This window comes from Solanum lycopersicum, chromosome 8 (genome assembly GCF_036512215.1).
Source record: "Solanum lycopersicum chromosome 8, SLM_r2.1".
NCBI lineage: Eukaryota > Viridiplantae > Streptophyta > Magnoliopsida > Solanales > Solanaceae > Solanum > Solanum lycopersicum.
In genome coordinates this window covers 43,350,430-43,365,713 of record NC_090807.1, presented here as the reverse complement: position 1 = coordinate 43,365,713, position 15,284 = coordinate 43,350,430, and the positions used below count along the sequence as shown (strand labels likewise).

The 15,284-nt window shown below is 37.5% G+C and overlaps 1 protein-coding gene across 1 annotated transcript in view; it reads right to left on the bottom strand.

Annotated features, from left to right (window-relative positions):
- The window catches only part of LOC138337964 (uncharacterized), a 51,205-nt gene extending 41,771 nt beyond the window's left edge, over nucleotides 1-9,434 (bottom strand). Inside the window, exons 1-5 of the mRNA XM_069288411.1 lie at nucleotides 9,147-9,434; nucleotides 8,294-8,599; nucleotides 7,982-8,203; nucleotides 7,247-7,480; nucleotides 6,929-7,150 (exon numbers count right to left, since the gene is read on the bottom strand). Of these exons, the coding sequence (XP_069144512.1) occupies nucleotides 6,929-7,150; nucleotides 7,247-7,480; nucleotides 7,982-8,203; nucleotides 8,294-8,599; nucleotides 9,147-9,434 (1,272 nt within the window). The remainder of the gene's footprint in view (nucleotides 1-6,928; nucleotides 7,151-7,246; nucleotides 7,481-7,981; nucleotides 8,204-8,293; nucleotides 8,600-9,146) is intronic.
- Between the last annotated feature and the right edge of the window lie 5,850 nt (nucleotides 9,435-15,284).

Sequence of the window (15,284 nt, the reverse complement as noted above, 5' to 3'; positions counted from 1 at the left end):
CGAACTTTATAATTAAGGCAAGAATAGTCAAAAACGTCCCTTAAAAACTTAACCAGAAATCCGACTCTGCCTGGGATTTGCGCAACCTGTGACGGGCCGTCGTGCCTGCGACGGTCCGTCCTGCAGGTCGTCGTAGAGTTCAGAGACACAAATTTCCACCACGGGTCTGTGACGGTTCGTCACACCTGTGACGGTCCGTCCTGCCATTCCGTCACAAAGTTCAGAGAGTCGATTTTTAGTACCCAATTTCAGATTTTCTAAGTGTTTTGAAACGAGACCCTGCGACGGTCCGTCGTGGGGTCCGTCGCTTCTGCCAGTTTTTCCAGAAATAAAGTCTGCTGCTCAAAACGACTAAACGGGTCGTTACATATCATAAACACGATCTACCTCTCTTCATAGTTGCACATTACCTCTGCCTATGTTACCCATTCCTCTACCTCCACCACCTCACTGATTTCCTCCTCACCCAACTTATGTACGTCCTTAAGAATTATAACTTTGGATAATTTATAAATATATTTTAAGCTTAAATAAATTAACCGAGATATAAATAAATTGAGAAACCCAAAGGAATTAAATTTGCTCTCTGCATTATAGTGTTGACAGCCGCTAAACAATCAACAAATTATTGCTCTTAACTTCATATCGGAAAATGTGGCAAATATGCACATTCAATTTGAATATAATCTATTATGTTGTATGATTGTTCTCCATTATAATCTTTCACCTTTAATTCCTTTTTAGTCTAAATATATTATATTCACATCATTTGAAACATATAAAAAAATATACGATTAATCTTAATTCATAAAATCCATGTGCAAAAAGGGAAAACAAAATTATTAAATATGAAACAAATATTGAAAAAAAATTTGTATTTTAGCTCACATTTCATTCTATAATTTATAATCTTTAATTCATTTTGGCTCCAAATTTCTTCGTATTCACATCATTTTAATCATAGAAATAAGATGTACTATTAAACACAATTCATAAAGTTTATGCTCAAAAAACGAAAAAAATTATCGAATATGAGACAAATAAGAATAAAAATTAAGTGTTTTTAGCTAACATGAACGCCTATCATGACTAAAAGTATACCGTAGATGTGACATGACCTATAAGACACTGAAATATCCTACACAAACAATTTGTCATACATAAAACACAATACAAGTGAACATATGACAAATTAAAGTAGGAATGCTTATATCATAAAGGAGTTAAAAATAAACACAGAAGTCTAATCATAGTTTTAACAAGTCGATATATTAAAACAAAAGACATAGTTAGAGCAAAGCACATACACCATGAATAAAATCCAAAAAAATAAACACGTAGGAAAACATCGAAAACTTGTCATGGTCCTCACTAAACGACGACTTACTAGGTCTTCTGGATGAATGGTAAACTAGACATGAGTGGAAAGAGGAGACACGCCAAACCTATATTTAACACAATGTAGGTACAAATATGTACTAATACATGAAATGTGCGGAGTATTAAGATATACACAAAAATTAACATAATTGTAAAGGGACATAAGTGAAAACATAATATGCATGAACAAACAAAACTTCTTCAAAAGTACATAAGGAAGAATAGTAAATTATGAACATGATCAATGCATCTTGACAAATGAAAAAAAAAATTCATGAAAACCGTTGCAATAACTAAGTTCGTTTTGTGGGATATTTGATTGAAACGAAAATAAACCTTGTGAGCTATAAGAAAAAACCTGATTTCACACCTACACAGAGAAGGTGTTGTCGATTACCAAGGAAAAACGTTTTATGGTTCATTCATATGCTATTTAAGGAGTCATTGTCTAGCTAATTTGAGTAAAATGTTGTAGGGGAACGTAGTTAGGAATTAGTGATTGCTATTAAACACTACTCTATTTGAGCCAACACTTCAAAATACTCTTAGTGCTAATCTAAATCCCATTGGAATAGATAAATTCAATCATGAAAACATGACACAAGGAAATACAGTAATCATAATACCAATTAAAATCATGAAGCCTTATAAGAGTAACTCCTTTAAATTTTAATTTATGCATATGAGATTAATCCTTTCACCTATCGAGATTATCTGTGTATGTGAGAAAATTTTTCTTGTATCACTCTTATCTATGTATGAGAGAAAACCATTCACAAAATTTATGATGCACATCTCAAAAGTTACCCTAGATCATAAACATAATTCTTATTAGAAGACACATAACTCGGATAATTCATATTTGATGAGTAATGGAATAACACACATTTCTTGATATTTTTTTTTATAGATTTTGTGGTACTCATGTAGAAAAAGAGTCTCATTATCCATCGGTTCAGAGATTTATTTGCTGGTATTAACCCGTATTTGGATGCTGAAGTTGTATTTGGAGTATTCCAAAAACATTGAGATCCAACAACATAAAGACAGGCAGCAAGAATACAACATTGTGATGTTATGTTTGTTTCGCCCTGATTTTCTTCCTTTAACTTTTATTGACCTAGGGTACCTGAGAAATCTTTATTTGAATGAATTATTTTTTAAAGAAAAGAAGAAATGAGATAAGAAATCTAGTATTTAAATAATATTTCTAAAAGCTATTCCGAATTCGAGTTTATTCTATTTTGACTCTTCCTCAGAGAAATACGATCAAACAACTTCCAATCACGGTCCTTGCAGATCAGATCATCACTACACTATACAAATAGAAACTCCAGATATTTGAGATCTTTCTCTTTGAAGAAAATGTCGATTCCAGCGACGGTTTCATTAGATATATTACATCTAGAAGCCCTGTTTTTTCGGTTGATAAAGATCTCTTTATTCTTAATATGAACAGAAAACTGAACGTTAATAAATTCCGAAACAATACATTTTTGTTACCACTAGACATATTGGAACTTACCAATCATTTCATTGGACTGAAATTTTGCATAGCTACACTCAACGATATGAATCATTTGAAAAATATATATTTTCGTTCTGTAGGAGACCTTTTACAAGAATAATTCGGATTTGCTCTGGCTCGTTTATAAGATGTGGTTCGGGGAATTATATGTGAAGAAATTTTGCATAAATTGATACCAACAGCTCAAAAATTTGTAACCTCACCTCCATTAACAACTACTTATGAGGCTTTTTTCGGTTTACACCTATTATCTGAAGTTTTGGCTCGAACTAATCCATTCCCCAAATAGTTCATAGGATTAAAGTAAGTTAATTAGGCCTAGGAGGACTAACAGGCCGCACATGTAGTTTTTTTATACGAGATATCAATCCTTTTAACTATAGACGTATTTGTCAAATTGACACATCTGAATTATGTTTATGTCAAGTTTTGGATATAGGAGAAAAAATTCTGCACAATAATTTAAAAGGAGCTAAACCTGAAATAAACATATCCCTATATTTCTCGCCAACAAGATGTGGTTTTCTTTTACGAAAAATCAACCAAAGTCAACTTGTTTCTTTGGAAATTATGCAGAATTTACTTCAGTAAAATGGTCAATAAAGGTAAAATTTGATTAAGCAACATGATTTTCAGCTTTATGGCATATGCCTTTAAAAACTCCCATCCGCTTTTATAGAGAACGCCTATCTGACATGACGAGATTCGCAAAATTCTCAAACATTGAATCCAAATTGAGAAAATAGGGCTTGAGGGGACCATAATTCAACATCCAATCAGTAAATATTGATAGAGAGTATTGAAGAGATGAAAACTCATATTATTATTTGAGATTAATTTCATATTGTTCTTAATTTTTGAGTGAGAAGTTAAACATAAGTTGCCTCATAATTAAGCTTTTGGTTTGACAGTAATTTTTCTAATTATAATATCGTTTATCCTATCTTCTTTCCCTTACTTTCTATAGCATGAACTGTTGTTGTAATTGCTAATATAAGGTGGGGATTGTGCTAAATATAGGCAATTCTATTTGATCTTTGATTCGTCATGCTATTTCATTTGTATTTGATTGCATTCCTCACATTCATGAATTGGGTTTACTCTATTATCCATATTTCAATTTAATAATGAGAGTGCCAGCTCAATTCTATCGTCTGATCCTTTTGGGTTGCTTTAAAATAGAATCCGTGGAGTGGAAGATCTAATTGCTAATCCCGTTCTAGCTTTAATTTTTTGTTTTTAGGTTAAAAGGAGAAAATCTAAGGTTTCGTTGTTATGTAAAAGGCTTGCTTGAAAGAGATGTGTAAGCTAAGGTTGTGGGTTGTTTTTTTGAATTACATTATTAAGAATTAATGTACATGTCATGAAATTCATTTTTTAGAATGAAAGGAGATTATGATTTACCTATTATCACCTAAACTACCGATGAGTGATTGAGTATATATTGTGATTACAATGAATCGTTAAATAAGTTTTGAAGCATGAATTTTTCAATTACAGATTAGCGTTTTCTTAATTTATTCTTTGCCCGACATCCCCGTTTTTCCTATTAAACCATTCTCCTAATTTGAAAATTGTATATATATTGTTGTGTTTAAATTCAAGCTTTTTAGCTATAAGTTCTTTATCTTTTCAATCACAAACAAGTTGTTCACTCTATTATTTTGCCCGTGAACTTAGTTTGATATTTTTATTGATGATGACCACCTACTATTTTTATTGGTTTTGAGGAGTAATTTGAGAAGTATAAGTAACAACTCCAATTTTGGGGAATAATTAGGCGTATTGAATTGATTTCGGATTTCTAAAGTACTTGTTTCTATCTAGATTGTGAATAAGGTTCTTTATTTTATTTTGTTTTGTTTCTTTGGATATTTGTGATCATGAAATATTCATGATTATTATTTCCCTACACACACACAGTAAGAACCCACAAGTACACCTTAGAAGTTATAGTTTCTTTTGAGTCTCCACACGGCATATTAGACTCTAAAAATTCTTATTTAAGTAACTTATATCATTCATCGCATAATATACACTCTATAATTAGTATGAATTTCAAATCTTTCTTGACACATGAATGAATATTTCATCAATACGCAAGCGGAAGAGTTTTTTTTACAAATTAAACCTTTACAATTTCTCATTAAACCATCTATAGGTTGTAATATACAAAATTTTGGACTAGGCCCATACAACATATAAAATAAATACTTATGTCACGACCCAAAACGGGTCGCGTGTGGCATCCACACTTATCCTACTATGTGAGTGAAACAACCAATCTAAACCCCAACATTTCAACCATTAATAACATAATATAATGCGGAAGACTTAAACTCATTAATGAAAATCGATTAAATAACTTCTGAAAAATCAATACTTATCATTATCTCCAAAATCTGGAAGTCATCATCACAAGAACATCTATCCTCAACTTACTAAATCTAAGAGTATCAAAGAAGTTAAAATAACTAAACAGCTAGTCCATGCCAGAACTTCAAGGCATCAAGACGTGAAGAAGAAGATCCAGTCCAAGCTAGGAAAAATAGCTCACCCTGAAATCTGACGTGATGAAGACTGGCTAGAGTTCCGGTTGAGTTGAAGACGACGGTACGCTTGCTGCACTCCACAATTAACAAAAAGAAAACATACAAGTAGGGGTCAGTACAAAACACAAGTACTGAGTAGATATCATCGGCCAACTCAAAATAGAAAGCAATATATATCAGATGATATCATAAAATCAACTACAATACTCAACAGCTAACAACAACAAGTACAAGGATCATTGAAAATAACGCCAAGTACACCCATGAGGACTCAAGCCTCCATACCATACTCATTTGGGAAATAGGTTCATTAAATTTGAGTATATTAATATAATTCAAGATTCATTCTCTTTATTCCTCTTGTGTCAGAACGTGACACTCCGATCCCCTAATACTACGTGTTGATTGGTGACACCCGATCCCCTAATACTGCATGTCGGTTCGTGACACCCGATCCCCTAATACTACGTGTCATTTCGTGACACCCGATTCCCCTAATACTACGTGTCATTTCGTGACACCCGATCCATTAATACTACGTGTCAGTTCATGAACCCCGATCCATTAATATTACGAGTCGGTTCGTGACACCCGATCCATTAACCTAATTCTTTTAGTTCATCAGGCCTTCTTTTATACCAAGGCTTGATCATTAACAGAGAGGTTTCAAAGTTTAGTATTCAATAGCCTCATCATACTTATTTTATCACAATTATATGATCACATCATGCAAGCACACAATTAAGCATATAAAAGGGTTTACAATACTACCCAATACATATCATTCGCTATTAAGAATTTACTATGAAAAAGCATAAACCATAACCTACCTCCACTGAAGAATTGCGAACAAGCAATCTACTTTTCCAAAGCTTTGCTTTCCTCTTCGTTCTCTCCTCTTGATCGACCGTTTCTCCTTCTCTCTGTTCTTTCTATTTTTCTTATTCCAACCTTTTTTCTTTTACCCTAATTAGCATATAATTAAGTATAAAAGATGGTAAAAGTAACCCACTAATTAATTCAAGGCTATCTCCTTTAAAGCCCAAGTAATTGAATTATTAACATTAAACCCCTAACATCATAATTATAAGCAGGAATAGTCCAAAATGCCCCTTAAAAATATTTAACAGAAATCTTACCCAGTGAGGGTTACGCAGTCTTTGACGGGCCTTCGTGCCTACGACGGTCCGTCCTGCTGCTTCCGTCACGAAGTTCAGAGAGTTAATTCTGCGGAAGGATTTGTGACGGTCCGTCGAGCCCTAAACGGTCCGTCCTACCATTTCATTGTGAAGTTCAGAGAGTCGATCTCAATACCAAATTTTTCAGAATTCTAAGTGTTTTGGAACGAGACACCCTCGACGGTTCGTCGTGCCTATGACGGTCCATCGTGGAATCCGTCGACTCAGACAGTCATACCAGAAATAAACTCTACTGCTCAAAACAACTAATCGGTCATTACAATAGATACCAATTTACCCATCGTTCGTCCCCGAACGATCACAAGAAGAAAACTACGACGAAAAGGAGTACCTGAGTCTTTAAAAATGTGTGGATATCTTTCTTGCATATCGGCCTCCTTCTCCCAAGTGGACTCTTTGCCTGGCCGATTCTTCCATTGAACTTTGACAGATGCAATCTCCATAGACCTCAACTTGCGGACTTCCCTATCTAAGAAAGCAACAGACTCCTCCTCGTAAGACAAATTCTCATCAAGAAGAACTTAATCCCAACGAATGATGCAGTTTCCATCACCATGGTATCTTTTCACCATAGACAAAGGAAATACCGGGTGCACTCCTGAGAGTGCTGGGGGCAAGGCTAATTCATAAGACACCTCCCCCATGCGCTTCAGAACTTCAAATGGACCTATGTACCTCGGACTAAGCTTACCTTGCTTAGCAAACCGCATCATGCCTTTCATAGGTGAAACCTTCAGCAAAAATTGCTCTCCCTCCATAAACTGCATGTCTCTAACCTTTCGATCAGCATATTCGTTCTGCCTACTTTGAGCCACTAAAAGCTTTTCTTGAATGCATTTCACTTTATCTAACGATTCCCTCAGAAGACCAGTACCCCAAGGTCTAACCTCAAATGCATCAAACCACCCAATGGGAGACCTACATCTCTTCCCATACAATGCTTCGAAAGGAGCCATATCAGTACTTGAGTGATAGCTATTATTGTATGAAAACTCCGCTATGTGTAAGAAGTTATCCCATTGACCCCCAACTTCTATCACACATGCACAAAGCATTTCTTCCAACACCAGCATTGTTTGCTCAGACTGACCATCAGTCTGAGGGTGAAATGCAGTACTAAGGTCCGACCTAGTACCTAATTCAGCATGCAATGTTCTCCAAAACATAGAAGTAAACTCCGTACCTCTATCTGATATGATGGAAAGTGGAACTCCATGCAATCGATCAATTTCTGAGATGTAGAGTCTGGCTAACTTCTCTGCATTGTAGGTCACCTTGATCGGGATGAAGTGAGCAGACATAGTTAATCTGTCCACAATTACCCAAATAGAGTCAAATTTCCCCATTGTCTTTGGAAGACCAACCACGAAGTCCATCGCAATTTTCTCCCACTTCCATTCAGGAATGGGCATTCTCTGAAGTGTTTCTCCGAGCCTCTGGTGTTCATACTTTACTTGCTGACAATTTGGACCTTTGGCAACAAAATCAACAATGTCGCCCTTTATTTTACTCCACCAAAAGTGTTGCTCTAGGTCACGGTACATCTTGGTTGCACCAGGATGTATAGATTATCCGGAGCTATGAGCCTCTGTAAGAATAGTGTCGATCAAATCATCAACACGGGGCACACATACCGTTCCCTTAATTCTCAAAGCAACTTCCTCATCCATTATTGCATCTTTATCCTCTCTTCGCAACACCATATCCCGAATTCGGCTTAGTTTATCATCACCAAACTGTTTTCCCTTGATCTTGTCAAGAAATGAAGATCTCGCCTCTACACTGGCCAAAAATCCTCCCTTCTCAATTACTTCTAACCTTATAAAGTTGTTAGACAGAGTCTGAACCTCTCTAGCCAATAAACGTGTAGAAACTTGTAAGTGGGCTAAACTACCCATGCTCCCTGCTTTTCTACTTAAGGCGTCTGCCACAACATTAGCCTTTCCTGGGTGATACAAGATGGTAACATCATAATCCTTCAGTAGTTCCATCCACCTCCTGTCTCAAATTCAAATCCCTCTGAGTAAAGACATACTTTAGGCTACAATGATCCGTATAGACTTCACACTTGACCCCATATAGATAATGTCTCCATTGCTTTAATGCAAACACAACTGCGGCCAATTCCAAATCGTGGGTCGGATTGTTATGTTCATGCACCTTTAATTGCCTCGAAGCATAACCAATTACATTCTTCTCTTGCATTAGCACTGCACCCAAACCATAATAGGATGCATCAAAATAAACAACAAATTTCTTTCCTTCCACTGGCAAGGTGAGAATTGGTGCAGTAGTCAACAAAGTCTTGAGTTTCTGAAAACTTTCTTCACGTTCGTCCGACCATACAAATGGAACACTCTTCTCAGTCAAATTTGTCAGTTGGGAAGCAACAGAAGAAAATCCCTTGACAAATCGATGGTAGTAGCTAGCTAAACCAACGAAGCTCCTTACGTCTGTAACATTAGTAGGCCTTACCCAAATTCTAACCGTTTCAATCTTAGAAGGATCCACCATCACTCCATCCTTAGAAACCACGTGCCCCAAAAAGGACACTGAATCTAGCCAAAACTCACACTTGGAGAATTTGGCATAAAGCTTTTTCTTCCTCAACATTTCCAATACCATTCTCAAGTTCTCTTCATGTTTTTTCTTGCTCTTCAAGTATACCAGTATGTCATCAATGAATACAATGACAAAGAGAACCTGATATGGCTTGAAAATTCCGATCATCAAGCTCATGAAAGCAGCAGGGGCATTCGTAAGCCCAAATGACATTACTAAGAACTCATAATTCCTATACCTGGTCCGAAAAGCAGTCTTGGGCACATCCGTTGCCCGTATTTTCAATTGATGATAACCATATCTTATATCGATTTTTCAGAAGGTACAAGCACCTTGTAACTGATCAAACAAATCATCGATGCGAGGATGAGGATACTTGTTCTTAACAGTTACCTTATTCAGTTGTCTGTAGTCAATGAACATCCGAAAACTTCCATCCTTATTCTTCACAAACAAAACAGGAGCACCCCAAGGGGATGCACTTGGTCTAATAAAGTCTTTCCCTAACAACTCTTGAAGTTGGGCCCTTAACTCTCTTAACTCAGCGGGAGCAATCCAATAAGGGGGTATGGAAATGGGGCGAGTACCCGGCTCCTAATCAATACAAAAGTCGATATCCCTATCCGGTGGCATACTAGGAAGGTCTGCAGGAAACACATCTAGAAACTCACGTACTATTGAAACCAATTCAATCGAAGGTACTTGGGTAGTATCATCCCTGAGGTGTGCCAAGAAAGCTAAACAACCCTTTCTAACCATTCTCTTAGCACGAAGGAAGGAAATGATACAAACTGGAGTGGAAGTGTAGTCACCCTCCCACACTAACGGATCTGTCAAAGGTTGGCCAATGTCACAGCTTTGGCATTACAATCTAAGATTGCAATGTTTGGAGAAAGCAAAGTCATACCCTGAATTACATCAAAATCAACCATTTCTAAGATAACCATGTCTACATAAGTATTGCTCTTTATAAAAGTCACATGACAAGACCTATGCACCTTTTCAACTATCACATACTCACCCACCGGAGTAGAAACATGAATAGGCATGTCAAGCAATTCATAATGTAAATTAAGACCAGTAGCAAGTGAGGAAGATACATATGAAAATGTGGATCCAGGATCAAATAATACAAAAGCCATGCAATCACAAACCAAAAGATTACCTGTGATGACAGCATCAGATGTCTCCACTTCAGATCTCCCACGAAAAGCATAACAATGGGCACTATCACCGGTCTGTCCGCTTCCCTTACCATGTTGCGCTGCAGTATTTCCAGTTTGCCCGTCACCCCGGCCGTTTTGGTGACCACCATTACCTCGGCCACCACGTCCTCCAGAGAAGCGGCCTCTTCCATGACCACCTCTACCTCTGATTATTGGGGGTCTGTAACTCGGTTTTGGACAATTCCTCCAAATATGTCCAGTATCTCCACATCCATAACATTCTCTAGATTCAAGCATAGGTCTCTGTGAGAACGACGGAGTCTGGGGATAACCTCCAAACTGAGAGAAGTGTTGACCGATCTGCGGTGGTCCCCCAGCTACAGTTTGTAGTGAAGACTGAATAGGGCAGGCTGGATACCGTCCTGAACTCTGCCCTCTAGAGTAAGAACCATTAAACTCACATCCCTTACGAAACCTTTTAGATGTCAATTCCATGGTGAAGTCATCTGTCTTCACTCACTCCACCTCTATCACGAAGTCTACCACTTCTTGAAAGGATTTCGCTGTAGCCGCTACCTGTAAGGCTGAAATCCGCAAATCTGACCTCAACCCCTTCACAAAATACCGAATCCGCTCTTGTGGACTGAAGCAAAGCTGGGTGGCATACCTGGATAATGCACGGAACTTAGCCTCATATGTAGTCACCGACATCTTGCCATGCTCTAGGCTCAAAAACTCATCTCTCCTCTTATCCCTCAAGGTCCGTGAGATATACTTCTCCATAAATAAGCTAGAGAACGACGCCCAAGTCATGGGTGGTGCCTGTGCGGGTTGACACTCAACATGTGACTGCCACCATATTTTGGCATTTCCTTGAAATTGATAGGTCACAAACTCGACGCCAAATCGTTCTACTATACCCATCTTGTGAAGTAGCTTATGACAATCAACCAGAAAATCGTAGGCATCCTCAGTTTCAGCACCCTTGAAGACTGGAGGTTTCAATTTCAAGAACTTACTAAAGAGTTCATGCTGATCACTTGTCATTATAGGCCCTGTAGTGAATCGAAGAAACGTGCCTATTTCCAATGAGGCATCCATGCGGGGAGCCACAGAAGCTGCATGTTGTACTCCCGGAACCTGAGGTGCTGGTGCAGAAAAAACTGGAGGTGTCTGGCCTTGATCAGATAACCCACTAAGGTAAGCAAGAACTTGATTAATCATCTCTGGGGTAGGTTGGGGCGGTAATTCCTCATTCTGCACTTGCTCATTCTCCCATTCCTCCCCCTCTCTTACTACTTCCTCAATCGGTGGAGGAGTAACCACCCTAGTACTAGATGGGCCAGGTGCTTGTCCTCTTCCTCTAGAGGACGTCCTCCTGCGACGTCTACCATTGCCTCTTGCCACTGCTCCTCTTCGAGCTACAGTATCAGCGGCTGGCTCAGACGCCTCTTGTGTTGCCGGTGCTGGTGTTGGCTCGGTTGTGGCTCTAGTTCTAACCATCTGCAAAGTACAGTGAAGATTGTCAGATACCAATTTGTATCACCTAGATACCAATTGCACCCAAGTAATAGCACAAAAGAAAGAAAGAATGGAATTTTCCTAAAGTGTTATAGCCTCTCAAAGAAAAGTAAAGGCGTCCCCCTAACATTCCTTAAGACTCTAATAGACTCGTTCTTGTGTGATGAGACTAACGAACCTAATTCTTTGATACAAAGTTTGTCCCAACCCAAAACGGGTCGCGAGTGGTACCCACACTTATTCTACTATGTGAGCGGACCAACAATTCTAAACCCCAAAATTTCAACCATAAATAACATAATATAATGCGGAAGACTTAAACTCATTAATGAAAATCGATTAAATAACTTCTCAAAACTCAATACTTATCATTATCCCCAAAATCTAGAAGTCATCATCACAAGAACATCTATCCTCAACTTACTAAATCTAAGAGCATCTAAGAAGCTAAAATAACTAAACAACTAGTCCATGCCAGAACTTCAAGGTATCAAGACGTGAAGAAGAAGATTCAGTCCAAGCTAGGAACAATAGCTCACCCTGAAATCTTACGTGAAGAAGACTGGCTAGAGTTGCGGTTGAGTTAAAGACGACGGTACATTTGCTGCACTCCATAATTACCAAAAAGAAAACATACAATTAGGGGTCAGTACAAAACATAAGTACTGAGTAGATATCATCGGCCATTTCAATATAGAAAGCAATATATAGCAGATGATATCATAAAATCAACTAAAATACTCAACAGGTAACAACAACAAGTACAAAGATCATTGATAATAACGCCAAGTACACCCATGAGGACTCAAGCCTCCATACCATACACATTTGGGAAATAGGTTCATTAAATTTGAGTATATTAACATAATTCAAGATTCATTCTCTTTATTCCTCTTGTGTCGGATCGTGACACTCCAATCCCCTAATACTACGTGTCGGTTTGTGACACCCGATCCCTTAATATTGCGTGTTGGTTCGTTACACCAAATCCCCTAATACTACGTGTCGGTTCGTGACATCCGATCCCCCTAATACAACGTGTCGGTTCATGACACCCGATCCATTAATACTACGTGTCGGTTCGTGAGACTCGATCCACTAATACTACGTGTCATTTCGCGACACCCGATCCATTAACCTCATTCTTTTAGTTCATCAGGCCTTCTTTTACGCCAAGGCATCATCATTAACAGAGAGGTTTCAAAGTTTAGGATTCAATAGCCTCATCATACTTATTTTATCACAATTATATGATCACATCATGCAAGCACACAATTAAGCATATAGAAGGGTTTATAATACTACCCAATACATATCATTTGCTATTAAAAGTTTACTATGAAACAGCATAAACCATAACCTACCTCCACCGAAGAATTGCGACCAAGCAATCTACTTTCCCAAAGCTTTGCTTTCCTCTTCATTCTCTCCTCTTGATCGATCGTTTTTCCCTCTCTCTGTTCTTTGTATTTTTCTTATTCCAACCCTTTTTCTTTTACCCTAATTAGCATATAATTAAGTATAAAAGATGGTAAAAGTAACCCGCTAATTAATCCAAGGTAATCTCCTTTAACCCCCAAGTAATTGAATTATTTACATTAAACTGCTAACTTTATAATTATAAGCAGGAATAGTCCAAAACGCCCCTTAAAAATATGTAACAGAAATCCGACCCAGTCAAGGTAACGCTGTCTGTGACAGGCCGTCGTGCCTGCGACGGTCCATCCTGCTGCTTCCGTCACGAAGTTCAGAGAGTTAATTTTGCGGAAGGATTTGTGAAGGTCCCTCGAGCCCTCAATGGTCCATCCTGCTATTTCATCGTGATGTTTAGAGAGTCGATCTCAGTACCCAATTTTTCAGAATTCTAAGTGTTTTGGAAAGAGACACCCTCGACGGTCCGTCGTGCCCATGACGGTCCATCGTGGATCCGTCGACTTAGACAGTTATTACCAGAAATAAACTCTACTGCTCAAAACGACTAACAGGTCGTTACAACTTAAGACATAAAAAAGATCATGTGGGTATTCTTCTCGAATCGATGAGGACTCACAAAAATATAGTCTTCAATCCTTAGAAATCTTTCCATCCTCAATGGCATATCAAGACTGCCAATTCCTACACTTCATTCAAAATGAAAAAATAAGAGGTTAGCACATTGAATGCACTAAGTGTTGAAACCATGCAAAAACCATAAAAAAGGGACATTTAGTATAGTAACATACATTCATGATATCTTTATATAAAACCTTCATTAAATAGTATAAGAGACACAAAAAAAGTCAATAATCATATATAAGATATATTCAAGTAACATCCTACACATAAGTATATTCACATGAACCCCCTAATAATGGTTATCCTAAGACTCTCCTCAGAAAGATACGAAGACGCCGCCTATACAACCCCTTTACACACAACTAGATGATCCTGAAGACTACCTAAAGTAAGTTATTCCAATACATCATGTATCACATCAATTAACATTAACATTAGACCCTCCTACGAAAGGGGATCTAAGGCTCACTAGATTAAATTATGAGGTGACCACCCATATAGTCCTTTTACATACACCAAAGAGATCCTAAAGATTACCTAAGATAATATTATTCGCATTTCATACATTCAACTCCATACCTCAAATTACTCTAAGACTTATATGAGAAAGACGTTAAGAGAACGTATATACACCCTCTCCAAGCCTAACTAAGAAATCCTCAAAGGTACACAAGATAAGTATCTTTTGATTAAGTTGTATTTATACTAGGTAATTAAGTTCATTTAACGATTCGGGAGACACTCAACACTAAATGATATTCACATAATGGGCTTGGAAAAATTCTATGGGCTCATATACTAACATCTTCAAAGACTAATAGTGAAATGACTACAAAGTGTCCCAATAAACTACCTAAACTTCATAGTAATCATCAAGAACTAGAATGTATCCCATATGATGAGATTAGGCAATAACAAACATAGACCATGGTATTTAATCATGAAATTTGAGGTCAAACCCTACTCCGATGGTGGGTGTTCTACTCGTCAATGGTAGAATGAGGATACATCCTATGTAGGCACATAATTAAGGAATATAGAGGGTTTCTTTATTCACTAATGCCATATTATTTCAAGGAACTCCCCATGCATACACACTCATTTCTAGACTTTTTTTTATCATTGAGTAAATCAATAATGGAGCATATGTAAAGGTACTATATCTTGTTCATAACCCAATCGCATAACACCTTACTAAAGAGGGTCCACTAAGGCTACCTACATTAGATAAGAGGATAACTCAGTGACTTTCCTAAGGATAATTTCACCAACCAATCAACCCTCATACCACCGTTCACAAAAGAAGGATGTCAATACAATT